Consider the following 26,970-nt stretch of genomic DNA (forward strand, 5'->3'; position numbering starts at 1 on the left):
TCGCTTGTTCAGCTGGCAAATTGACGTTTTTATTCCCGAGGATTTTTTCGTCCCCGCTGACAAGCTCGTCTCTTTGAGATAATTAAATCGGTCGACAGGAAGACAGAATCAACATGATGAAGATAATTGCTCGGCGGCTGGAAGGGAAGAATCAGATAATGAGATGTAATCGAGAGAAAGAGGGGCGCATGAATAAAAGATTTTTGCTCGGGAATTTTTTAACTTCGAAAACGACGAAACTCGCTCGCAGCAGCGAACTTTTCATCGAGATAATCGTTTTATTTCTCCGGGAATATATAATAAGTTTTTAATTAAAATTATTTCCATGCGAAGCGTCACTCATCGCGCGAGTCAAGTCTCTTCAACGATTTAAAAATACATTTCCACGCTCTCCACCCAACGCTGCTAGAGCTTCTCTTCTTTTCACTCCCACGTATATCCTTCATCCTGTTTTTCTTTTATCAACGCAACATGCAGCCAACGTCTTCCGTCTACCGCAAATACCATTGTTTTTTTCAGTTTCCCACACGAGCCCATCGTGCTTGTTTCTCTTTTATTAGCATAGCTCGCGACGGTATACACGAGGCGATAACGCGCCTGGAAATTGCCTGTACTCGCTTCCCCGCGCCGTAATGCCCGGGCCGCGACGTCGATGTACGAGAGTATCTGTCTCGAGATATACCTGCGGGAAATAAAGGCTACCAGCGAATGGGAGAACTTTTCAGTCGCGCGTGTGTGGGATTTCTTTCGCTGCGAGAGCTGATTCGCGTGGGTTTTTTATTGTTGGAAACAAATATTGCAAAAGCCGGGCTTGGAAATTTATCGTGGCCTTCCTGCAGCTGGATGTTTATGGGAATTTTAAACGGGAAAGTATAATGTGTACCTGTTTATGAATCACAAAAGATATGCAGAACGCTGTGAGCGAACGTTTATTCGCGTTATCTGGAATGCGCATTCGAAAACGTGAAAAATGCAGATAGAATCATAAAGTGCCGTTTGAATGCTTTTACAAGCCATTAAAAGCTCTGATTCACGAGCTTTAAAGCAGCGAACGATTACCGCGATAAACAAAAATGCCAGCCAATATGCAAGAAGGCAATTCCTCGAAAAAACTCATGCATCTCATGACGTTTACAGCGAGCTTAAAGCTGCGCCTTCGGGTTACCATGTCACTCCGTGCATTACTCACATCAACCGCAGAGACGAGAAGACAGTTATTACCCTCAACACAGTAATCCACGAGCGGCACGAAAGTTCGTCATTCGTCTGGCATAAATCGTTTCCTCGGCCTTGAACTTGGAGAAGCGAGCAGCGAAGGTCTCTCTTTCGATCGTCCCGAGACAATCCATTTCTAAGCGAATAAAAAAGAGCCGAGAACGCGATACGTCGTGCACAGCACAGTCCCGTAGATGGATCGATCCGACGATGCGATACTTTTAATTAAGTTGTAACGGACGTCTCGTCTGACCGAACCCTTGCAATTCCACTGGAAAATACTTTCTGCTGTACACTCGATCCGACTTTGCTCGGAACGAAATAAGGCAGAACGATAACAGGCTTTTTCAAATCCCATATCATAGCTTGGCGACTAAGAAAACAATAAACCTTCTTATTAGTTCCCGCAATAACTTTCAATAAGTTCTCGAAGAAGATCGAGCCGCTGCACGCAAGTGTAAATACTGAGCAGTATCGAAGCCCGCGGACGAGAAAAAGAGAGAGCCATTCCGTGAGTACACTGGAAGGAGAAGCGAAGGCAAAGAGGAGGACGACCGGAGAGTCTAAGGAAGTACCGGGGGGTAGATGGGCGACGATAACGGCGGAAATTGCCGACGGCACCGATCGCCGATAAGATTCGCCGTTTCTCCAGCAACTCTCTTCTTCCTTCTCTTCTTTCTCTCACGCGGCTTATTCCTCTACCTGCGCTCTTTGCTTTAAAATCCTCGGGGTGTGTGTGCACTCGTGTAAAATTTGTGCAAGAGAATCCCTTATCTGAAATTTTGTACCCGAGCAGCCCTGGCTTTCATATTTGCACTGTCGTTTCCCCTCCTTTAATTAATTTACTTATATTGAGGCAGCGACGAAATTCCATTAATTTCTGAAAAAAGCTTCATTACCGGCGAAAAATCCATAACGCGCGCATTAGTCGAGAGCTTTGCGAGTTAGTTGCGTACCGATACATATCGCGACCTCTTACATGATTTATAAGGCACTTGCGCGTGCCAAACTTGGCCCGAGCGCAATGATGGCTTATTATGAATTTATCGCTCACGAACGATTATTAGCACCGATAGCCGATCACTGGCAGCCGTTCAAAAGAGAATACGTTCGTATTTCATAAGCGCACACGTATACCCACGTGCAATAAATATAATTCATCTCGCGCGTCGACGGACGGCTTTCTTCGAAGCTCGCTTTACTTTCCGTGAAAGCTACTCTCTAAAATGAATATTATACTCACGAAAGCTCTACAGTCGAAAACACACCCGCGCGCGCAGCAGTTACAATCTCGGAGTTTATAATCCACCGAACGACCTTGCGAGCGAGGGAGAGCTTAATGGAAACGGCAACTTTTTTGTGCAAGAACTGCCATTAAGCAGCCGGAATTATTTCCAGCGGCTGCGCGGAATTTTCGCTACTCTCTCGAGTGTGCGTATACGCCGTAGTTTCAATATTGTAATAAGCGAGCTAGGCTAGAGCCGTTCGGTAAATATATCGCGGGCCGTATAATTGCCTCGGCGAAAGAAACAGCCGCGAGTTCCTTAAACATTTGCCACGAGCACACGTTCTCGCATTGTTACAATTATGATATCCTCTCACCTGGTTATTTGTCACGCGAATATAATAACCTTTCATCGCGCTCGGTCGCACTTTTCTCCCGCACTGGTCGACGGGTTCCTTTTTCTTTCCTCCCACTTCTTCCCTACTCCTCCGCAGAGCGCGAATAACGACTGGGCTTTAAGTGCGCCCCGGCTGAAGCTGCATTTCCATGGAAATTGTTCTTCTTAGGATAGCCGAATTCTTTCTCTTTTCTCGCCGGGACTTTATACGTCTCGTGGGATCGAGTGAGAAAACTTGTTCGAATACGAGCGCGAGGACCTCTTTCCTCCTTTCTTATATGCCGCCCGGCGCTGCTCGTAACTTATTGTCTCTCGGTCTTCTTATTTGTTTACATTTTATTTGCTCCCCCTTCGCGTGCGAATACGAATGAGATGCCCGCAAACCAAGGGGTGTGTATATACCTGCTGATAAAGTTAGCCGACGCGTAGTGACTTTTTGTTTGTATTGGGCTGTGAGTATACTGCTGCGAGAAGAGAATAACACTGCGTTCGAGAGCTCGTTGTTTAAACTTTTTGCGAGGGAATTGATATTCGCGCGCGGGAAAGTTTGAAAATTACGAGCATTCGATAAAACACTTTGAACTTCCGAGTTTCAGTGAGATCATAAGTAACATGGTATATACATATACCCTAGTATCGTTTCTTATGAAGGAGAGAACGAGATAAAGAGAGAGAGAGAGAGAGAGAGAGAGGGGGGACCGAGTCTGCGCGGAAAGTTTCGCCTCCCGCGCTCTAATAATCGCAATCGAACTTCGGACGGCTCCCGATCGTTCGGTTAATTTGTGGAGATGGTAAACACGGGAGGCGAATTGTTGAAACTTCTTGGCTATACAATTATTTTTTTAAATAAATACATACGAGTGTAAAACCAGCAAACCTGCGCCTGAACTCACTACTCGTGATTTCGTGTATTTTAGCGTCCTCTTCGAGCCCATCTAGCTTAAAATACGGGAAAATAATGCCAGAGCTAGCCTGGCAAAAAAGATATTAAGAAAATGTAAAGCACGAGCGGAGGGCGTAAACGACGACACTGAAATTTTCATGAGAGCCCCACCGTGCGCGAATACTTGCATTAAAAACTTAATGCCGTAAACGAGGCGACGGCCGAGAGGGAGAGAGAGAGCCGTGCTTTGGACGCGGTATACGCTGCAAGCTCGCTCTAAGTGAAATTAAGCGTGTCGGGAAGCTGAACTGCTGGTGGCTAGCCGAACCGATCGATAGCGTGCAACTGATGAATTTTCCGCACTTTTCTAAACGTGCAAAATCTCTTTCATTTCAGACTCGCAGAATTATTTTTGTTCACGACGTTGAGAGCAACGTAAGCAGCGGGTCATTCCACAGAGTCCCAGAATTAATACATCAACGGAATCTCGGCATCACGTAGCGACGAGTGAGTGCGGCTATACACAACGTTCTCTCAAAGCCTGCTGCATCGCAGTTACTATAGCTATACCTATAGAGCCACGTAAAGCTCAGGTCAACTCTGATCCTCGGGCGGGCGGTGGAAGGGTTGAACGGCTTTTTACGAGCGAGTATATCCTTTTCCCGGGAACATCAAGCCGAGGCGCTCCATTCGCGCACGGGCTCGAGCCAAATAAACGGACGAGCGCGCGACGCGACGCGTAAAACGTCCCCGCAATCCCAGCTCCTGAGTAGCTATCGCCTAGTCTTATACTACTCCAAAGGGGGCTAAAGCAGTGCGCGGGGAGAAGCTAGACGTAGATGGAGAGAAGGGACTAGAAGAGATAGGATGGGGCTAAGCCTTTGACGGAAGCGAGAGGCGTCGCACCCGGCAAGTAGCTATATGTGTATATGGTCCGACGGAGGTGAAGATCCCGACGGATGCAGCGGCGCTCCTTTATGCATGCTTAAGGCAGTTTTCGCTCGAGGGAGCCCGCAAGCTCTGATGTTGATGCTTGAGAGATATGAGAATTGATTAGTGCTGTCGCTGGTGCAACGGGCTGTCGACCCCTGAAACGTTAACCGTGTACACGTTATGCTTCTGCGCGTATGCCTGACGATGGAAAATGAAAAATATAATAAGAGCCGAATAAGATGTTTTTTCAAACTCGCAGCGTTGAAAATATCGTTGTAACGGGCTCGAGTTTTTACTTTATTGTTGGACAAAACATTGAAGCGTGCATAAACCAGTTTCTAATCAGTCCGCGCGACAACATTTTTCACGGCACACGTCCCAGCGAGAGCTCGGCTAATCAGTCCCAGGATTATCCCGGGGGACTCGAGGAAGTCTCTTCAAAATTCATTCATTCAAAATTTACTTTTAATCAACGCGCCCGTGTAGTCTCTCCGAGCCTTAATCTTAGCCGTGTATATAGCTCGTCAACTCTGCGCAGCCCTCTTCCTGATCCAAGGGCTAATAAAAGAGCGAACGACCCGGAGGGCTAGTCTTAGAACTTGCCGGACCCGAGACTGTATTATGCGCTATACTATGCATTATTTTACGAGCCTTACACAGCATAAGGGACGAGCTCGATATTCCTATCGATTTTTAAGCCGCGAGCTTGCGATTCATCGAATTTAATATTAAAGCTCAGGCACATCGTTTTAATTTACCGCCTGAAACTTTAACGGCGGGCCATCAGCGCGAGCGAGCCGAATATTATCCCGCCAACTTCAATTTCAAAAAGCTCCCGCTGCTGCACTAGCCTTTATTTTTTTACTGCCTCGTCGTCGATCCAGAGACACGTCTTCTTATAATACGGACGACACGTGTACGTGCTTTGTATCCGCGAAACGCATGTATAATACAGGCCGCGATGCTTTACGGCTCCTGTGCCGGTATATTCCGCGTAAGTGCGCCGTTCACGCAAAAAGACGTTCGGCTCGTATTTTTCTTTATGGCAGCGACGACGTGGCCGGTCGCAGCAGCCCCGCCGAGTATAAAAGGCGCCGTTGACCGTGAGCGGAGCTCAACTCGAGCTTGTAAGCTCGCCGCGCGCGCGATGAAAGGCGAAACGCGCTTGTTTGCGAGGTATTTCGTGGTTGTTATGTATAACTCGCTTCGCAGGCCGACTCACTTTTCCGAGGCTTTATCGAGTGAAAATTGTTGGCCATCCGAAGCTGATATATATATATTTCAGTAATATTTCGTTTAAAAGTGAATCTTGGAAAAAGGGACGGTTATAAGCATACCACCCCATAACCAGCGTTTACGACACCTCGCGCGCAGCTTGTCTGTCCAGAAGAGGAACAATTCTCGCGAGCAGCCATTCCGCGGGTAAAACTGGCCCTAACCCCTGGCTGCGCTATCGCTTATTCCACAAGGGAACGACGGCGACGTCGTCGTCGTCGTCGTCGACACAACAGCAACAACAACGACGCCGCCGACGCCGTTACGCGATGGGTAGTATTATACGCGTAATAACGATCTGCGGCAGCAGCGGCAATGCCGCGGGTGCATCGACCGGCCCCGCCTTTGCATATTACACGGACGGCATGCAACGCAAGATTGGATCAGCGTGTCCGGACTGCATCAGGGTCTCGGGTTTGCGAATATTGCACGTCGCGCTACTCCCCTGTATATTCTGCGTGAGACCGAGCGGAGGCGTTGATTGGCTTTTCGACTGATGCTATGTGTTGGTCACCGTTATATATAGGCGAGCTTTATTAATAACGACGTCTGGAAGCGGATTTAGCATTTTCGAATCATTTGACATTTCTACTTCGAAGTGAAAAAAAAGTAACTTTATAATAAAATCCTCCATTCTCAGACGCAATCGGCGAAGCTCGCGTACATAGAACGAGTCGCGCCTCGTCGGAAGCCATAGTCATTTTTTATTCCTCGACTTCACTGCGTGGAAATGAAAGTTCTGGCAACTGTTACCGTCGCACTTCGGAACTCGCGCGGACCGCAACATACAAAGATCCAATTAAATTTCCCCACTGAATGTAGAATTCGATTACTCGAGAGGAAAACCTCGCCAGCTCCTGTAAATTGAAATCGAGTTCCGTCCAGTTTCTTTTCCCGGCAGCGACGCTGTCGTTATAGTTATCGTTATTGTTATCGCACGCTCGACACTTTCGCTGCGCGCGCGTACGTCAGACCTCCCGCGTCCAATTCTCTAAGTGAAGTGCTTTTCTTCTGCGAGAGCGAAGCTTGAAATGTTTGCGGGCGGGAGATGATTATAAATTTTTCATCATAAAAACGTAGTTCGGAATTTTAAAATACGCACACATTCGTCGATAAACCAAACGACGATCTATGAAAAAGATAGAAAGAAATCCTCACCTGACCGGCGCAGCGCTGCCCCCATTTTTCGAAAAGCCAAGCCGTCTCTATATTTTTGCCATCCATGCAGACAAATATCATCCCGAGCGACGATGGTGCACGCGCAGAATATCGCCGTCTGCAAAACGACATGGCTTTTCGAAAACAGCTTACTCGACGGAAGGTCGAACGCGAACCGGACGACGCGCATAAATGCGGAGGCCAGCTCGCGTTTTATGCTCGCCACTGGCTTGATCCCTCACCCTCCCTTCCCCCCTCTTTCTTTCTTTGCGATTGACAATAACGTAAGGGGGATTTTTCGTAGGTGGCGGTATATTTCTTGCGCGCGATGACGTCCCTGTCTGCACTGTAATTTCGCGACGAAGAATTTTTTAGGGTATTCAAAAGCTCAAGCTGCAGTAAACATCGAGATAGGATGTTAGATTCAGAAACAGTTTTTCATGTCTATAAGATTTATTTTAATGAGGATTTAATTGTTGGAGTTAGGCACTTACCTTTTACTAGTAGAAGTCTGTGTCTGGATGGACGTCAATCATGATGTTTTCAAAATTAAATAAACCAGCCCAAAAGATAAAATAAATATGGTTTTTGAAATATTAATCTTTAAAAGATTACTGATAATAAGAACGTGGAGGATGCTTGAAGGAAATTCAAGAGACAGCCAAAGGAGTGTATTTTTTTTAAATATGTATATTTTTTTCAACGTTACATTTTTTATTTTTCACATTTAATTTTACCAACTATATTATTCTCTGAGTAAAGTCTGCACTGCAAACTACAAATGATTCAAAAAAATGCTATGTACATTGTTTTTTTTTTCTTTATCGCACATCGTCAATCGTATCGTGTATCATATTTATATATGTATATATATTTATATCAATTCGTCCAAATTGAAATTACGTGAATATAACGCGTGAGTCAGATTTTCGTCGCTTGAAATTACGCTCTTCAGTTCAAACACATAATGAGAATAACAGGTTTTATCTTTGAAATATGGGAAATATTTAATTACAATTTTATTTAGATGCCGAAGTATATATTGTTTTAACCCGAGCCCAGCGGGGGCAAATCAGAAAGTCGTATAATTGCAATTTCACAAACCGTTTCGCAACAACACTCAGATGGTTTCATATAAAATCATACGATATATATTGTGGAGGTAAAAATTCACTATAACTGCATACTGCACTACTCAATGTATCGCTATTACGAGCTGCTATTATTGATCGATTCAAAAGTAAAATGTATGCGCGAGGACAAATAATCTTCCCGTCGTACACACTCACAAACGTTTGCTCATTGTCGCTATACGTCTCGCATTCTTTCGATTCGTAACCGTATTATTTGTTATTAAAATTTCTTTAACTACTTACAGTGCATTGCTTACGTTAAGAGTATTCCTTTATTTTTTTTTCTTAAAATACACATAGAGATTTTTGTTTTTAAATTATTTTTTTTGTTCTTGTTTCGTTATCGATAAAAAATTGCAATATCTCCATCCATATCCACCGGATTTTTTGCGCCTAGGGCGCGAAAGGGACTCGAGGATCTGTTTTCTTTTTTTGCGCGCGAGTGAACTTTTTTTTTATTTATTATAAGATAATAAGTTTCTTCGTCTCCCTCGTTAGTTTAGCGAGTTAGTTCTTAATGTTATTTTGTATTAAATGCTTGTTCGCACTTGTAATGTTATTATTATTTTTTTTTTCGTTAACTCATTAAGTTTAGCACCCGTTTCACGAACTTGTAGGTCCAATATAACGAAATGACAAAGAAAGAAGTAACGTCGATTGCTTGTATGTGTGTATGCGATTATTATCCCTCCTAAGGTGCTGGTATTTTCATATAATTTCTTTTATTTCTGTTTATCAAAGATTTTACAGATTTATAATATATAGTACGTAGTATATACAGATTTCTTCCCTCGTTCATACCTTATTCCTTTTGAAGTATATAGATGCAAATCGTGTGCGACTTGTTCTTTTTTTTTAAATACATTTTTACAATATATATACAATACGTAAGGTACATTTAGAAATCTCGCTACCGTTATAGTACAATTATACATTAAGTAGTTGTTTTTTTTCGTCATATTGATTTTATTGTATAAAAAAATTGCCTTAATTGCATTTGTTGTCGGATATGAGGGATGACGCAGTTATATATTCTTGTTGTATAATTATTTAAACCTATATATGTATACGCGGAAAAACGAATGCAAGATTTATACATGTAAATCTTTGGAAAATTCATACACTACGACGTGATACTTTTTACATAGGAAAGCTATAGGTTTATATATTCTTATTTTGATATATATCTTTGAGTACTATATATTTGTTGTTGTTCATATAGGTATACAAACTAAATAGCCTGCGACACGAATCCCGACAAATCATACGCACAATATAAGTCTTAATCATGTATATAATCATAGAAAAATATCGTGTGATTTGTTATCGTATATATTTTTGATTCTTGTATTCGTAACTAAAATGAACCTACATAATATCCTTGTCTCATATAAGATACATTGTAAATTACTAACGATCAACATTCTATATAAGGTATCATCGAGTTCTTCCCAAACGCAGATAGTTAAATGTCAGCAAAACTTAACAACAGCACTCCACGATAAATCTAAACATCATCATCGATACACAACAGAATCGAAATCTCAAGCACTAAAAATGCAAACATATAGACGCAGGCGTTGACAAAGAAAAAGTTCCCTTCGAAAAGTTTTGATTTTTCTTTCCGCGCATAAAGCCGAAAAATTACGCACAATGGCTTTCGCGCGTGCGAGTGTATACAGCGCCGGGTCACGTGCGCGGAAATTAAGGAGTGGGAGAAAAGGTCCGGGCGAACTTTTCGAGTTTCATTAACTCCGCCGGCCTCTTTCTCGCGATTTAATTGAATCCGCAATAATAATGAATTTATAAGTGTAATTCGCTTAAAAGCAGGAGATGGTGTATATAAAAAGAGCGAAACAGCTTAAGCGCGGGGCCGCGTTCCGGGCTCGTGATTAAAGTGAAAGGGCCGGCGATGTATAGGAAGAAAGGGACGAGCAACAAGAGAGAGAGAGAGAGAGAGAGAGAGAGAGAGAGAGAGACAACGAGCTATACGCATCACTTTCGAGGTATGAAATACATTACGCTTAGTCGATTTTAATCCGATAATAACAGTCATACATGGAATAAACGCTTATTGCAGTCACTCCGACGATAAGTCGCGATGAACCGATAAATTAGTAACGAACGCGTACGCGGTTACAATATATAATTCAAAGCTGATCAACGCCCGAAAAGAAACAGCGTATTACGCATTTATTCAGATGAGAACACAAAGATCTAGAGGGCCGCGTCGAATGTATTCGGCGCATATAGCCCTAATTCCCATAAGCATCGGAGCTTTCCTCTCCCAGGAGACGATCGTTACGTGTGCCACACACACACACGCACGCACGCGCACACACATACATAGACGTGTATTCCGCGCCGGTAAATGGAATAAATAACAGCGCGGGGCTTCGATGAATAACTTAGCCTCCTAAATATTCGCATAGCCGAACGTATAAGCAGCCGTTCGCTCTCGTGACTTACAGACCGGCGCGCAGCCGCGAGAAATGGAGCTTCGAGAGCAAGCGCCGACGCTGTCGTTATTTTTTGCGCGGCTTTGACTTGCAAAACCGCCGATTCGGCAGGGGTATACACAGAAGGGAGTCTGCGCGCGCGAGCTGTTATACTAGATTATAAGATTTTTGAGGCTTTGTGCGTCGGTTAATTGGTGTTTCTTTTTTCCTCCGCGCGGGATTTGGTTGCGCGCAGAGTATCGGGTGAGGTCGCCCATATTTTCCTATTTTTTTTGTTCTATATTCCGTTGTCGAGGAAAATAACGGAGTAATTGCGTAAACGCGAAAGTCGCGGGAAAGTCGAGGAATTCTTTGAAGACAGTCGGAGCGAGAAAAAGACTGACGGCGTATTCGACTGGGGAAAAGCCGATAACCCATTTGCTCTTTGAGAATCGCTCGGAGAAAAGCCGGCAAGTTAAATACGCTGGGATCGACGCGGGCTGAAGAGAAAAGGCGAGGAGAAGTTCGCGAGGCGCGGAAGAAAAATAAAATTAGGAAAGCAAGGGGGACAAAAGAAGTGCGACTGCAAGCTCTCCCTCTCGACTGATAAAAGCAAATATCGCGCGCGGTAAATACGCGAAGAAGGTGATTCCTGGAAGGAGAATGAAAAATTCTTAATTAAATTATCATTTTTCCGGGGAGAAATAAAGAGAAGCGGCTCTAAAAGAAGGAACGGCCGAGGATGAAGTCAGGACGTAAAGTACAGAATCAAAGCAAGGGGTATACTTCTCTCTCTCTCTCTCTCTCTCTCTCTGTCTCTCTCTCTCTCTCTCTCTCACGCGCGATAGCTCGCATAATCTCGCTGATTTATGCCTCCTTTATTTCGCGCGCTGGGATATTTTTCTCCACGTCGTCGCCGAGCCAATATACGTGTACCGAATTAATAAATTATTCAGCGAATGCTCTGGCGAGCCTTGCTTTGAATTACTCCGCGGCGGGAGAATTTATAAAAGCTCCGCGCTCGGCGTTCGCATATCGATATAATAAGCAGTATACCTTCCGTCGCGTAAACAAATCCGAACTCGGTATGAATAAAATATCACTCCGCCCTGGTAACAACTACGCGAGCAACGAATAGCGATGTCCTTTGTCTATCTGGTCGGTGCGAGTTGAATTCGCGCGCGGAAGTCGAAAAGAAGTTTTCGGAACAAAGCTCGAAATGTTTCCGAGTCCAAGTTCGAAGAATGTTAGCCGCTCATCATTGTCTTCGCGCGAACAATGCTCGCCACGGTATGATCTCCCCGAGCTGTTTATTAACAGCAAAAACTTTGCCCCAGCTCGGATTTCGAAGCCTATAGCTGAACTCCGTTAATTAACGTCCTATCGACACCGGGACATCCGTCTTCGTTCGCTCGCGGTGTATAACCGAGTCGGCGGCTCCCCGTATATAATCAGCGCATAAATTTATCAAGATATAAATATACAATCGGTCGAATCCACGTATAGTCGCCCTCGAGAGTGGTAGTCGCGCGGATTGAGTTTCAAGCGTCGGCGCAGCCCCGCGCGAGCGCTCTTAATTGGGTACACGTTCACGGTTCATTTACCGCCCGGTTACGTCATTGCCACCACCACCAGCACTAGCCTTGCGTTCGATCCGAGTCGCGAGAACTCTACCAGCACACGTATAAATCAAAGTGAACCTTCTTTATTTTCTTTCGGTCGCTTGAGTTCCGATCCCGTTTGATTTTCCCGCGCGAAAAGCTCCTCGAAGAATCGAAAATTCGAAAAGCAATTGTAACAGAATGAAAATGTCAATTTAAATTTACACACAGCGAGCTATACACACGAATCTACATCGGCAGGATGACACAATGCCCGAGGGGCAGCACGAGGAGTTTAGGTCCGGCGCTAATAATCCATCGAGCAGGAGTCATTGTCTTATCAGCGAATTCCATATTGGCGCTACATAGCACTCTCTCGCCTATCGGGCTCACTCCAAGCCTTTGCAGAGGCATCGGCTATAGGCTAGCGCTTTTCATTCGATATCTGCCAATATATCTATCCGCGCGCGCGGATCTCTATTTCGCGTGCATACACACGTCTATACGTATACGGCGCTGGACCCACTTTGTCTTCTGGAGCAGGAGGAGGAGTGATATGTAAGCACCTGAGAAATCGCCGAAGGAGTTTGTTGCAGAGGTCGAGAGATCCATGCAAATTAAACCTTGTTCGGCTGGGATTTATCGCTTCTAGCCTGATACTCTGCGCGCTGGATTACTTTTTTCTAAAGTGGCGACTATTGTAATAGTTGCGGTATTTTCGGGTGAACTTCTAGATTCGTTGATGCAATAATCTACCTGTATATTGGACAAAAAGGACAACTATGTACTGCACGACGCGTCGGACTATTATTGTATAAATTGCACTTCATCGATCGGTTAAATCTTCGTAATTGCATACCTCCTGCTTTTATTTCAAATCTCATATTATGCATTTCTCAAGCTCGTAATCGGCTTTCACTTTAATCCATTTATCCTCCGCACACAAAGTTTTAACCCGTTGATCTCATTATTGCAAAGCGAAGCTTCATCTCGATTCCACGCGTAAAACACACGCATCCTGTCTCTTTTTGTCTTCCGACGAGTTTAATCCTATTTCCCGCATAAACCTCTATGCGCCAGCCGGATTCGAACAAAAAAATTAGTCCTGGTGGTTTTGCTTATTATTTTTTATTTTTTCGCGATTATATCGGTATTACAGCGTTGAAATGACAAAAACGGCAAACGGATATGACTCCCGGGAAAATCTGTTGTCGTTAATGCGCACATATGGTCGTCGAAATTTTGCCGAGAAAATGAAAGGTAAACAGCGTTCTTCCTCTGTGTGTGTACGTTATATTTATAGCGGATTCGCGATATAACCTCGTACGTCTGTGTGATTTTTATTATATAAAAAGAAAAACACGACGCTTCGCGCAAACATACATCGTGTGTGCTATGTACGTACGGGATCTCGATGTGTATCCAATCGAATGTACTCGTCGACTACACCTAAGCATATATTACGAATTTTCGATTTCATCATTGTATCATACGTGTATAATGTACACGTGTGATCGACGCACGGTCGACTCAATTTCTCTCTATTATATTATGTACACTCTCGCACGCCGCACAAGCTCTAGCTTATTTATTAGGAAACTTTTTGTTCGTCTTATTTGTCAGCGACTTTTAGATATACAATAATGAATATCTCTCGGCTCGTCGTCGGTATGTAAATTTAAAAGCTCGCGCGCATGTAAAACTTTTAGTGCACATGCACACGGAGCGAAGCTAGAGTATGACTCGATCCGCGCGAGTTTTATATTTACATACCGTTTCCTCTCTCTCTCCCTCGCGCGTCATTCTTTTGCACTGTTTTACTTCATATTTTTACGCTCTACATTATGCGCCGAGCTTTAAAGCCTCAATATACATGTGCATATGCGCGAACGCGAAGAAATGTATATTGGAGCGGATTGTCGTATCTTGTTCGTGTGTCTGTGTGTTTCTCTTCGAAGTTGTATGTATAGTGTCCTACTGATCAAATTTCTCAACTTCTATTTTTTTTAGCTCTGCTGTAGCTGCAACCAAAAATACACTATAATTTTGAATAAGCGAAGTAGTGTACGTGTGCGTGTGAATGTTTTTTAGAACTTCCCCAAGCGATCCCTCACCCCGGAAGAGTCAAAATACAATTACGCTCTCTCGCGCAGGCCGAAGTTAGCTCGTATTTTGCGAATGGGAAAGTTCCCGCGCCTTCCGGGGTGGTGAAATTTCACTTTAAATCACCTTAAGACACTTGAGATCAATTGGATGCCCGGCGGCGAGTATGAAATATCACCGAAATTTATGGGTGATCGTGTAGTGCTTTTGATTTTTGCTATACGTATCCATCCGAATCAGTTTATTATCGTCGAAAAATAAGATCACGTCTACAGTGTGAGTTTCTCGAGTGTGGCCATTCAAAGCTGAGAAGAGGTGGCGGAGATGAAAAAAAGAGGGAGAAAACCTTCCTTCTCTCGCCTCTTCCAAACGAGCGCGTTGTCGCATTGTCTGTTTGCTCAGAGGAGAAAACTCTGCTACTTTACAGTTATATGCACACTTACGAACTTGCGAAGAAGCCTTGCTCTCACTCGCTCTTATACGTAACCGCTCGAACTCGAGGCGAAAGTTTAGGATTAGAAAAAATCTGGAATCGTTCCGTGCATTAGTTATTTATTGATTCGAGCCTTATTCATTGATTCCCTTTGGCCCGAGAGTTCGAGCCGAAAAACTCAAAATTTCAACAATAACATTTCGTAGATTTTGAATCGTCAACTCTCCATAGCACACAGTATATAGTGCACTCGATACATTTACAGACAAGAAAACTCACAGCGTGTGTATATACAAAACATTTATGGCTTACCGCCGCAGGTCGTGGGGGAGACAATACGATGCAAATAGAATTTCGAATAACAAACAGTCGCGTATAATGATTCCGATAAACGAACGCCGTTATACGAATGCAGTGTTCTCGCGGGGAGAGAACTTTTCCATATGTTTGCCCAGCGCGCGATTGGATAAAATCGAGTTCCACGAACCCGAGGCTACCGTTAAAAATTTCCAGCGACGAGCAGCTCTAATTACCGAAAGAGTCCCTTTATCTTCGATGTTTAATTCGAAAGCCCCGCAAGAAAAGCGCGCGCTTTGCTTCGAAAATTTCAATGACACAGAGAGAGGAATTTCCAGGCGTTTCTCGCACTCGTTCTTCCGGGTCAACGCGAAAGAGCGGCGGGTGATGCGCGTATTATATCGTCTGCTAAATATTCATCGTCGCCGGCGATCGCATGAATATTCAAGAAGTCACTGCACTCGCGCGATGCACAGCTCCTCTTTCGCCCGGGTCATCGCGATAGTCTCTCTCTCTCTCTCTCTCTCTCTCTCTCTCTCTCTCTCTCTCTCTCTCTTTCTCTCTGTGTCGATTCAACTACTAAATTTCTCCGAGAGAAACCGCGAGCGACGTTTGGATTCTGCTGGGCTCTATTTAATTTCGAATTATTATTTCCCAGACCTCCTGGGACGTGAATTATCCAATGGCGCGCGAGAGCCGAAGGAACGGCGCCATTCACAGCGAGGTATATAACGATAGCGGCCTTAGAGAGAGGAAAGTAATGGTATGTTAAAGCCGAGGCAGAAGGTGTATTCCTTTCATTCGAGGAGGGAAGGAAAATCAAACTGCGCGCGTCTGATCATATCCAGGCGTTTCTACTGCTGACGTCCGTTTCGCGAGTTTCATATTTTTTTACGGACGCACTGCATCTTTACGGCGTTTCTTTTACTCCGATGAAAGTCTGCTTACGACGTGCTATCATACCATTGGCTTTTCCCTACGCGGATTGTGATATATGCTCTTTTGAGACAACGCTGTATGCTCGAGGAAGATTATTGGTGCAGTGTTGATATTTCCTACACTGAAAAAAAAACACAGCCATTTTAACTGATCTCGCACCAGTAATCCGTCATTTTACGAAGACTCGCCAAAATTACCGTAGAGTTCAGCAGTTTTAAAGAATCAGTTCGGTCGTTTTTGCTGGTGTCCCGCGTAAGCGACCAATTTTACGAGTCGCGACTCGCCAAAACTACCAGTGGCACACCGTTGTTCTTACGGAACAGTCGTTACGGTGGCAGAACGGTTAAAACTACCGGACTTTACAGCAGAAACGACTGTGTTTTTTTTCAGTGTATATAGTCTTCCATCGATCTCGTTCGCTCTACTGGCTGATGAACAGTTTGCGTGTGCTATTTTAAAAAATTCTTTAAAAAACCATACTCGTCTCGTATTGTATGTTTGCTTGTTTTTTTATACAACCCTTATTATACTCGTTTAAGATTACTGTGTCTGCGATCCTTTTAGAAGCCGAAACACATATGTAAACATATTTCTACGATTGGTCCAGAGTATTAAATTATGCAACGTGTCTGTTCGAGTACTATTTTTTTTCTTCCATATCCTTTTAAACCTTAATTCGTTATTTTTTTTTCTTTAGCGTATTACGTATCCTAGTAATATCCATTTAGGAAATATCGTTACGTTATTTTTCATCCTCTCAGAGAGCGCGCGTGTGTTATGTTATTTTTGCTCGTATTTTTCATTCGAGAAATCCAAGAGATAAAATTAGCTTCGGATAATATAATTTGAAGTTAGAAACAACGTCCTTAAGAAAAATACGACGCCTGCACTCGCTCGATTACATAATATTTATATATTTATATTAATGTATTCTCGTGTTAGATCGGCCCTCCTGCTGAATATAATCCTTATGTAGATCGCTTATCGGCTTTAAATTTATACATTAGAATTATACATAATATATACTTTACACGCAAGGACTACGTTAGATTTCGATGTGCTTTGAAAGTCGCTCTCTCGACGTTGATCCGCGGTATTATACTCTGCCCCCTTCCACGTCGCAGACGGACGAGAGTCTACGAACACCTTGGCATAGGAACCATCTCCGTCTCCTTCGTCCCTCTCTCTCGCTCCCCTCTTCCTTGGGCTGCGGGGGAGGAGCGTAAAGCTCGCGACCGGAGTAGTAACGACGAAAGCATAAGAAAATGTAAGAGAAGAAAAACAATCGGAATAGAGAAAATGAGAAAACAACGGCTGATTCTCTCCCGTCCGGATACAGTTCTCGAAGACAAAGGCACCATGAGCCCGAGCCGAGTACTCTCATCTCGTCCGCTGGAGATTCTTTCGGAGGAGGGAATCATCAGAGAGGCTACACGACGGACGGTTTTCGCGCCGCTGCGCCGCGGCCCGTGATTTGCCTAATCCTCGCCGGGGAATGAAACCTTTGCGCTTCCGAAAATCTCATATTCTTCTCTCTGTCTTTCCAGCGGCGGGCCATCCGACTTGCTGATGCCGCTCTCCTCTTCTCTTCTCTGCCTTTATTCGCTCGTCGAACTCGAGTCTTCGGATCGCGTCTATTCTCTCGTGCGTTTTTTGGGTTTGGTTCCGGAGGAGCTGGGGCTGCGCATCTGCAAGAATAACGAGAGGTCGTTGGAGATTAGATGAGCGTCTGCGAAAAAAAAAATTGTACAGTAGACACTCAACGAGAGCAGAATTCTTAGGCTCCCTCGGGGGGCGCCGCTCAATCAGCCCGTTTTCCCATGCGAACAGCCCGACGGAGAGTAAGATTTCGGCGAGGTCGGAATTATCGCTCGTGAAAGAGACGTGTTCGCGTAATTCGGTCCCAAAAGGCAGGCGGGATCGAATGAGTCGTTTTGGGAAATTAAAGGCGGGAATAAGTGCCGGCGGGGACGAGCTCTCCCTCTACGACGCGATGTAAATTACGCTCAATCATCGGCCGGGCTATAACTGCGTTTCTAATTATTTCTCGGCTCGAAAGTACGTTTAAATCGTATAAACAATATACTCACCTTCAGGGATGCGCGGCGAGCGTTGCTCGGAAGAGGAGGTAAGCTTACGGCGTCAATAAGACACCGTCGCTGCCTCATTTGAAGAGTATCCTGCGGAAGGCCCTCCTGAAGTCCTTGTTGAAGACCGTGTAGATGACGGGGTTGAGGGCCGAGTTCATGTAGCCCAGCCAGAACGCGATGGCGAACGCCTGCTCGGGTATGGCGAGGTCCGGGAAGAGCGGCTTGACGATGTAGAGGAAGAAGAAGGGCAGCCAGCAAGCGATGAAGCTGCCCATGATCAGGCCGAGAATGAGGGTGGCCCGTTTCTCCTTCTTACGGGCTATCCGTCGCTTCTCGCGCTCCGGGTCGCGGGGCTTCTGGGGCTTCGTGTCGACGACGATCTCGTGGTGGTGCCTGTCCTCGTGGTCGTGGTGGTGGTGGTGCTGCTGCTGGCGCATCTTCTCGATGGCCTTGCGGCCGAAGATCGGCTTGCAGAAGCGCAGCTTCAGGGGCTTGACCACCGCGCAGCGGGACACCACGCCGCTGTCGGACGAGGAGGGATCGAGCTCCGAGACCATGTCCACGTCGATGCCGACCGAGGGCGCGCGACAGCGCGTCGGCATGCCGCCGGACTGGCCCTCGCCATTCACCGACAGCGAGGCCTTCAGGCTGGACTTTTGCATGGGCATCGGCATGCTCACCTGCAAGTCAAACAAGCGAGAGATAAGCGGCTGATCGATGTTGGTAACGCGGTCGGTAATATCGGTCAACGTCACAACATAGGTTACGATTCGCGCAGCCGTAGATCAGTAACCCAAATCGAAGCGCAAACAGGTCGTGATCACTCGGAATTACGAGCAATTGAAAATCGCGCGATAAATCGCGTCCGACGCTAATTAGTCGGCACAACCTGGGGCTTCGCCGCGTCGTCTCCAGCGAATTTCCTTCTCTGCCTCGTCCTCCCACTACATCATCGCGCTCCAGTTTGCCCGAACCAAACGCGCGGCTGGATATCACTTCGACGTGCGCCTAACAGCCTCCACAGCAACCGCCATAATTCACCGGCAAATTATATAGGCAGCCCTCGCGCGCGAATGAAAAAAGAACAAATAGACGAGCGCGAAAATCCCGCTAGCGGGAGAGATACGCGCGCGAATTCCCAGAGCAGCTTTAAACGTCGGGCCTGCTCGGATCGAAATTTATCGCGCAACACATATGCTCTCTCGGCTGTGGATAAAATATCCCTGAGAGAAGTGGAGCGCTCGGGCGAGAGGAAAATTCGGCCGATGCATCTAGAGCTGCCCAGGACCCTTAATAAGAAAGTAAATCCAGCCGGGGAGAAAGAGTCGAGATAAAGAAGGGAAAATGATAGAGACGGACTGCGGAGGAGCCGAAGCTGCGCGAGAGAGGAGTAGTTGGTAATTAGGTCTGCGCCCATAGTCGAGACGATCCCATTATGGATAATGGGATTGTCGACTGGAATCTAATGGATTCCATTTTCCTCCCTCCTTATCGCTCTCGAGCGCGAGTCAAGGAGTCAAAGAGTCTCCGACGTACTGTAATACCGCACTCACGGCGAGCGTGAAATTTTCGTCGCACGCGAGGCTGTTTGTACACTACACACCGCCCGAGGGGCTTATCTTTAATAAAAATCGGAGATCCTTAATGAGGAGAATCGAGGAACGGCGTCGTCGGCTATTGTTACGCTCGTTACGTCGTTTCATATAGATCCGATCTGCCGAGGCCGAGGAGGAGGGAATTATCAGATGCTTGTTTTAATTTACGTGGAACGCCGTGTACGATTGAATTAGGATAAGGCCACGGGGCTGGCTTCTTAATCGCCGTTTGATGGTGCGGCGAATAATTTATTTTTGTAATAATATCTACAAAGCTGTAATGCTATATCAGCAGGTTTCGCGTAGCTCGAAAGCCGAGACCTGCCAATAATAAGAGTTGTCCGATAACAGGCCAAACTCCTCTAAAATTCGACGAACTGGACTCGACCAACAACAGCAGTACAGTAAAAAAGTCACAGCTTCTCGCGAGTCAATCCAACGCAAAACTCGTGGAACACGTATTGCGCTCTCTCTCGGTGCCGCGTGTCTCGAACATCAAAGTTACCGCGGTGATTTTAACGGTCGTTCTCCACGCGGTTTAACGAGGCAAATATTGCAGATTACAATCCGGGCCAAGACTTGGAGTTATCGTCGTAGTGCCGCCTTCGATAAACCCTAGTATACCAGTCAAAGAGAAGCATAGCGGGGGAGAGAATGAGAGCCACCGCACCGTCGTGTTTTTGGCTACTGCCCAGACGGCAGTCACTATAATCTTATTAGGATCGATGTTTATGCCGCCGCCGAGCGTCGGCATTTCGAGGACGAAGCGATCGCTGTGTAACGAATCCTTAAGTGAATTGAAATTTGAAGCTGCGTACAGTGTTCGGGGGATAAGGAATCGCCGAAGCCTAATCGAATTTCAATTTTTTTTCCTCGCTCGCTCGCCGGAGCCGTTGTTTAGCATACAAACAGCTGGAGAGAGAAAGAGGGAGAAGGATTTTTTGGACGATGTGCTGTTGTTCTTCTTTTTCTTATCCCTCGCGCGCGAAAGTTAAGTGATTGGTATTTCCGGGGATTCGGTTCCGCTGTAGTTTTAAGGTTTACGATTCTGCGGGGGGCGAATTGATGTTGCGTTTGGGATTGCGCCGAACTTTGAGGCATATACCCTGCTGCGAGCTGGCTCCGAGTATATCTACGCGGATTTACGCGTTATATTATAAACAAGTAGCGAAATCGGAAATTAGTCAGGCGCGCGAATTACCGATGCGCTGTATATACTTTCGAAAAACCAATTTCCATCGCATTCCGGCGTTTCTTCCGAAAATACACGAACCCCCGTGCGCAACGTCGTATTTTACATACGTAAATACAACGCGCAACCTGTCGAACGTCTAATTCCTCGCTGCAGCCCGCGAAAAAACACAGCCGGCTGTAGCGCGCGCTGCACTTTTTATTGCTCTCGGCCTCCCATCGCGCTATAATCAACGGCTGGAATTTGAATACGCTCGCCTCTAAAATATTCAGACCCACACGTACACACACACGAGCGTCGTTGATCGCTCGTTGCGCTGAAACTTTAATTCCGTCCGACATTGTGGCTGGAAAATAAAAACTGCAGCCGGGGAAATATTCAGCTGCGCCGAATTTGTTTTCCACTATCATTAGTGCAGGAATATACGTATATGAAATTCAGCTGCGAGCGACAGCTGTCCGCGTACGAGACATGAGGAACAGTCGTCCTAGCCCAAGCAGGTGTGTGTACGTATGTACTCGCTAAGCTCATCTCTTTTCTTCCCTCGCTGTTTACGGCGCACATAAAATAGCATATCAATTTTTTACGGACCAAATAACGCGTTTACGCGCTCGGAATGCTTCCAGTGCTCGTAAAAGCTTGACCTCGATGGCCGACCCGACGACGACGACGACGACGACGACTCGTAGTGGGCTCGTTTCGTCTGCTGCAGTCGATCTGCAGCATAGGCAATCAGCTGGAGCCGCACAGCTGCCGGCGATGCTTACACGTACGTATGCGAGAGGCAAATGTACGGGAGCGAGTTTTGGTGGAGATGGATGTAAGTAGCTCTCTCGCGTGTCGTGTGTCTTATTGGTCGGGGAGGAATTTCAATATTGCTGCACGTGCAGCGGCTGTTTTTCTTTGTCCGTGTAATGCACATGCGACTTTTTACCCGAAAAAAGATTTGAAATTCGTGCTAGCGATTGCGCTCTTTTTAAATTAAAAGTTTTAATGAAATTTTCGATAAGTAAGAAAAGTCCGATTTCCCCGAAGCCGTGTGTACATACAAGTCGCACACATCCGAAATCGCTCCAGCACTTTATCACGTCTTTCTGGCATCTTATTGGACGCGAGACGTCCCATACATAAAGCTCGGACACGCGGAGGAGTCGTATACACGTATATTCTCCTCTCTCCCTCGAGTCTTTGTTCGTTTGTCCGCTCGAGGATATGAGCTCTACTTTGATGGATCGGAAGGAGCGTATACGAATTTTGCGCTTTTTCGAGCTATCGCCGGCTGAATAATCGCGCGGGAATGATATACATTCTTCTTGCAGCAGTCATCCCGATGGATATGGAGTGTACAATACAACAATGGCCGTAAATTTTATCGATCTTCTTTCTCGAGGTACATTTCGTTCGACGAATAGAAATGACCTTTTAATACATTACAGAAAGCAGGCCACGCGTTCAAGCACAAACGCGGTAAAAAAGCTCTAAATTAACACACGAGGAAAGCGCTTATGCTTCTCTCCCTCGGCATTTTTATGGAAAAAAGCACAAGAGCCGAGTACGCAAAGTAAATATCAATTAAAAGCAGCGCTCGCGAGAGCCGGAGGTAATTTTATAAACAGGGCCAATTGCGGCGTTGTTAAACTTTGACACGCGTGAACCTAATTGCGTTTTTTCCGCCGCGCGCCCTTTTTAAACCAACCAACCACGGTCGAGCGTAAAATGTTTACCTTCGGAATTCATAAAGTGTGTACGTATACGCGGCTCGAAATCGCGATGTGCATTCATCTCAGCCCCCGGGTTAGCTGTATGTATGTATCTATGTGGACGGAATGCACATACTTGCGTACAAGTATATATATATGGGACGCCTTTAATGGCTCGGTGTGTTTTGGACGGCGCGCCCGATAATGTCGGCGTAATGGCTGTTCGCATAAATGAATTTTACGAGGGAAATCCGGTCCGTTGTTGTTGTTGCTGCTGTTGTTGTCGATTCGGCCGGCGTCGGCTGTTTTACAACGAGTTTTTCGCGCGCGATTGTCCGCGGGGACAACGAGGCGTTCGACGAGCCGTTTTACTGCAGCTGCGCGCGCGGCTATGTATGTATATAACGGCCTGGGGCTGCCGCTGATGTTCGCGCGGCATTAAAATTGCGCTAATTGTTGCGTTTATTCGAGGAAATTGAATGCTTTTCGGGCCTGCTTCGCTGGCTTATATCGGTGATTGTAGGAAACCTTTTGGTTATCGTCGTCGTTAACGCTTCGTTAAACGCGAGCTTTATCGATTACGCATTTTTACGCTACGGAAGCACTCATATGGCTCATTATACAAAACATTCGTTTATCGATATAATATCGTACGCGAATGCGATAAACAGGTTCTTTGATGTGCGCCTTTTATTTCTTATCGCTGCTTTTGCATGTCGGACGAGATACGACTGCCTTTTTATTCGTTTTTTTTGTATAATATCCACAATTAATTGTACATTCGGGCTTCCGATAAATCGTTCAAAAATAATTAATCCCGCTTCGTACGAACGACAAAGATAAAATGCAATCATTTCAAGCACAAAAAGCTCAGCTCACCTTGAGCGTGTCCTTCTCCTCCATGGGGATATTCCCGCCACCCCCGCCGTCCGCTTCGGAGGTGCTGACGTCACTGGCGAAATCGCAGGTGACGATGGGTATCTGGACCGGCTGGTTCTCGATGGTGGCGACGTTCTCCATGGCCAAACCGGGCGACTTACCCTGAGCGTCACCGGTCCCAGGTGTCCCCGTGCTCGTCGTGTGGGTGAAACTCGTCTGTCGGATGTCGGGCGATTCGGGGGGCGGCGCCGCCGGTCGCGGTCTCGGAGGCTTCCGGATGTTCCGCCGCGCCCGCGCCTTCGCCGCGAAGTAGATGCGTATGTACACGAACACCATGATGCAGGAGGGGATGTAGAAGCTTCCCAGCGCCGAGTAGAGCACGTAGCCCAGGTCCTCCGACAGCTGGAATGGCGAAGGGTGAGTTTTTAATAACTATAATGGTATATTGGCTCGTTGAAACGTTATTGTTGGACAGAAGTGGACATATAGACAATGTATTTAACAAAGGCTCGCCGTTAACGCACTGGCGAGCAGAGCAACGTATTATGCAAGATGCTTCACGCTTGAAAGGAACTCGAGAAAGTCAAGTTTGCAATGGGCAAGCATTTACCCAGGTAGTTCGCGTAGGAATTACTTTGGAACACAGCATCTGAAATAACATCAAAACTGTGTATCTTTTGTAAGGTAAACATCGTTACGCTGAGCTGACGCCAGGGAAGCGATATCGCTTGCTTTTCATTATTAATGCCTGACCCGAGAGAGAAAGGTTAACGCGAAAGTAAGGCTCGAGTCCGTTATCGAAACGAGGATCTCCCAGCGAAACAAATCCAACCCCTTTGGCGCAGAGGCGCTCGCGAAATCCCTGGAATAATTTTTCCTGTGCTACAGCCTTACACAAATCACACTCCTTTAAAATCGCATCTCTATCGCACGGGACAACACAGTGCAGCCTCGGGGTTATCGCATGCGATATGTATGTGGTGAGCGCGTGTGAAAAAAATCCCCATCGCGGCTCGAAAATCTTGTTTAAGTAATTGGATGAGCATAGAAACGCGGAGTAACGAGCAATGCTTTGTCGCCGCCGCCGATGAAAATTCATGAAAGCATGAATAGTAATGCAACTCGTTGTAGGAGACACATACGCGTAGTGAAGGGACGTATTTTATGTATCGCCATCGGGATAGACAGCGCACGTTTTTGACGACGCGTTCATCCGCCCTGACAACGTGTTGTGTCGAGAGCCGTGGAGTCTCTTTCGTCGTAACGAATTTAGATCAATCGTCTATCAAAGCTCGCTTCCACGTGCATAAAGAGTGATGATCAACTCGCCGTTGCTCCCACGTCTTCGGCGCCGTTGGCAATTAGAAAAGCGCGTGTGTACTCCGGGCAATGATTTATTCCGGTGCATTTTCTGGAGCTTCTCCATTGTTGGGTGATAAACGACTGTGCGCCGCGGCTAATTCACAACAATGACACTGGCGCGCTGATAAATCCGGACTCGGAAAAAAGAACTGTGTCCTTGGATAATGATGACGGTGATCGATGCCTTTTCCGTGTGTGGTTCATTTCTTTATCATCTCGTTAGAAGCTCTGTGTGTGTGTCCGAGGCGCTTTTCCTTTTTTTTTGTCCACCCGACGAAAAAAGCAGAGCTTTCAGACCCGTCTGCGTATCGATAACAGGGTGAAAGCTACGGCGGCGGCGCTATCGAATCGACGAATTCGATCAATTTTTTCGTTCTCCCAAGCAAACCGCAAACACTAACAAACCTCGAAATAACGATTTTCCACCCAATAAGAGCAAACGAAGATAGGGAAAAAAGAAAAAAGCTTCGAAAGGTCGAATCGAGTATAGAGAGTACGGTGACCTCTTATGTAGGGTCGTCGCCTGCCCTTTCGCTTTCCTTTCTCTACTTTTTTCGTCCTTTTGGACTTCTCGATAAATCTCGTTCTTTTTTCACCCAATGTTTTAATCACAAGCATCAAATCTCGGCGTATACGAACGTGAATTAAGTCTCGAAAGAGCGTAATACTATCTAAAAGTGACATATTTAGCCCGTGCTCGAGCCACTCTCGAAAGCCGCGCAAAAACTCTTGACCGCGACGCTTACTCGAAAATGGCTCTGACGTTTTTCTAGCCAGCCGCGAGGCGGCTTCAAGAGTGGCTCGTATGAAAGTGCGTATCACGTGTGCTGCGACTTGTATAGTACACACACACACAGGCGACACTATGGTCACTTGCATGTGTATCGAGACAAGCTCTGCTCTCTCTCTCTCTCTCTCTCTCTCTCTCTCTCTCTCTCTTTTCACTCCAATTACATTCAACGGAGCTAGAAAGAGAGAGAGAGAGAGAGAGAGAGAGAGAGAGAGAGAGAGAGAGAGAGAGAGAAAAGTTGCTCCGAAAAACGGCGACGCTGACCCAATTAAATTCCGCGCGATACTTTTTCGCTTTTCCCTTCACGCCGCGGCCGTTTATTAATTAGACTCTGTTACCGCTGCATATAGGTGTCCCCGACGACTCCGCGATTATTGGCGTTATCTCAATTTATTACCTCCGCTGTTTGTCGCTTTCATTCCAGCAGCTTAGAATTCGATTTTTCCTTTAGTCTCTTTTTTCGACGGTGGTGCGCTTATCCTAATTAATTCGCACATCGCGCGGGAACGTGACTCCGGCCGGAAAACAAAAAAGGCCAGAAAAAGAAAAACGGAACGAGGGAAGAAGAAGAAAAGAACGAGTTCGCGGAGCGCCACGGGCGAATCCTCGCGTTAATAAGACCAAACGAAATGTCAACTCGGCGCGAAATGCACACGTGCGCCTGTATTATACATAGCTATGGCCAAAGGCTGTGTGCGCAGGAGACGACATCGGGCAGAGCGTGTAGAGCGCCTCGGGCGAGCGCATGCGTGTAATTAAATGTTTCGGAATGGCGCGGATCGATGTTAATAACGCTAATTGAGCGGCTGGTGTGGCACACATCGCCGAAGGAGCTGACAGTCTCTCGCGTGAGTTAGGGAGCAGCTGCTCATGATGGGCGTTGATTGTTTATTGTGGGTCAGAGCTCAGAGATTTGAATAATACAGAACTTCGATATACCGGAGTGACGAGGTATAAACCAACGAGAATACGCTTAGCCGATAACGTACGGGAAATTTAATTCATGCAAATTCCGAGCACTTTTTCGCGGTGCGACGCTTTTTTTCGATTCGCGAGGAGAAGAAAGCGAGACGCGGCGCGTACGTGCCGCCGCATGGAAATAGGCCCTCGCGCGAGTCGTCGCGTCGCTTTGGACGAACGTGTGTGCTCTATACCCAGTTTTTACGCTCTTTCTCTCCCGCGCCTCGGCTTTGCGTTTTCCGCATCCCTTTCATCATCGTCTGCATATATTTTCCGTAAAGCGTCGCGGTGCGGCTCTGTTTCATCCCTCGTCGCGCCAATTACGTCGCTGGTTCGACTTTTCCTTTGAGATGTCCTATTAATTTCGGAGAA

The 26,970-nt window shown here is 46.0% G+C and overlaps 1 protein-coding gene across 1 annotated transcript in view; it reads right to left on the reverse strand.

The window, feature by feature from the left end:
• Nucleotides 1–7,906: 7,906 nt before the first annotated feature.
• LOC100118638 (alpha-2B adrenergic receptor) overlaps nt 7,907–26,970 on the reverse strand; it is a 137,030-nt gene continuing 117,966 nt past the window's right edge. Inside the window, exons 2-4 of the mRNA XM_001602506.5 lie at nt 23,487–23,888; nt 18,121–18,800; nt 7,907–17,718 (exon numbers count right to left, since the gene is read on the reverse strand). Of these exons, the coding sequence (XP_001602556.1) occupies nt 18,195–18,800; nt 23,487–23,888 (1,008 nt within the window). The 3' untranslated portion in view covers nt 7,907–17,718; nt 18,121–18,194. The remainder of the gene's footprint in view (nt 17,719–18,120; nt 18,801–23,486; nt 23,889–26,970) is intronic.

The sequence above is a fragment of the Nasonia vitripennis genome, chromosome 4 (genome assembly GCF_009193385.2).
Source record: "Nasonia vitripennis strain AsymCx chromosome 4, Nvit_psr_1.1, whole genome shotgun sequence".
NCBI lineage: Eukaryota > Metazoa > Arthropoda > Insecta > Hymenoptera > Pteromalidae > Nasonia > Nasonia vitripennis.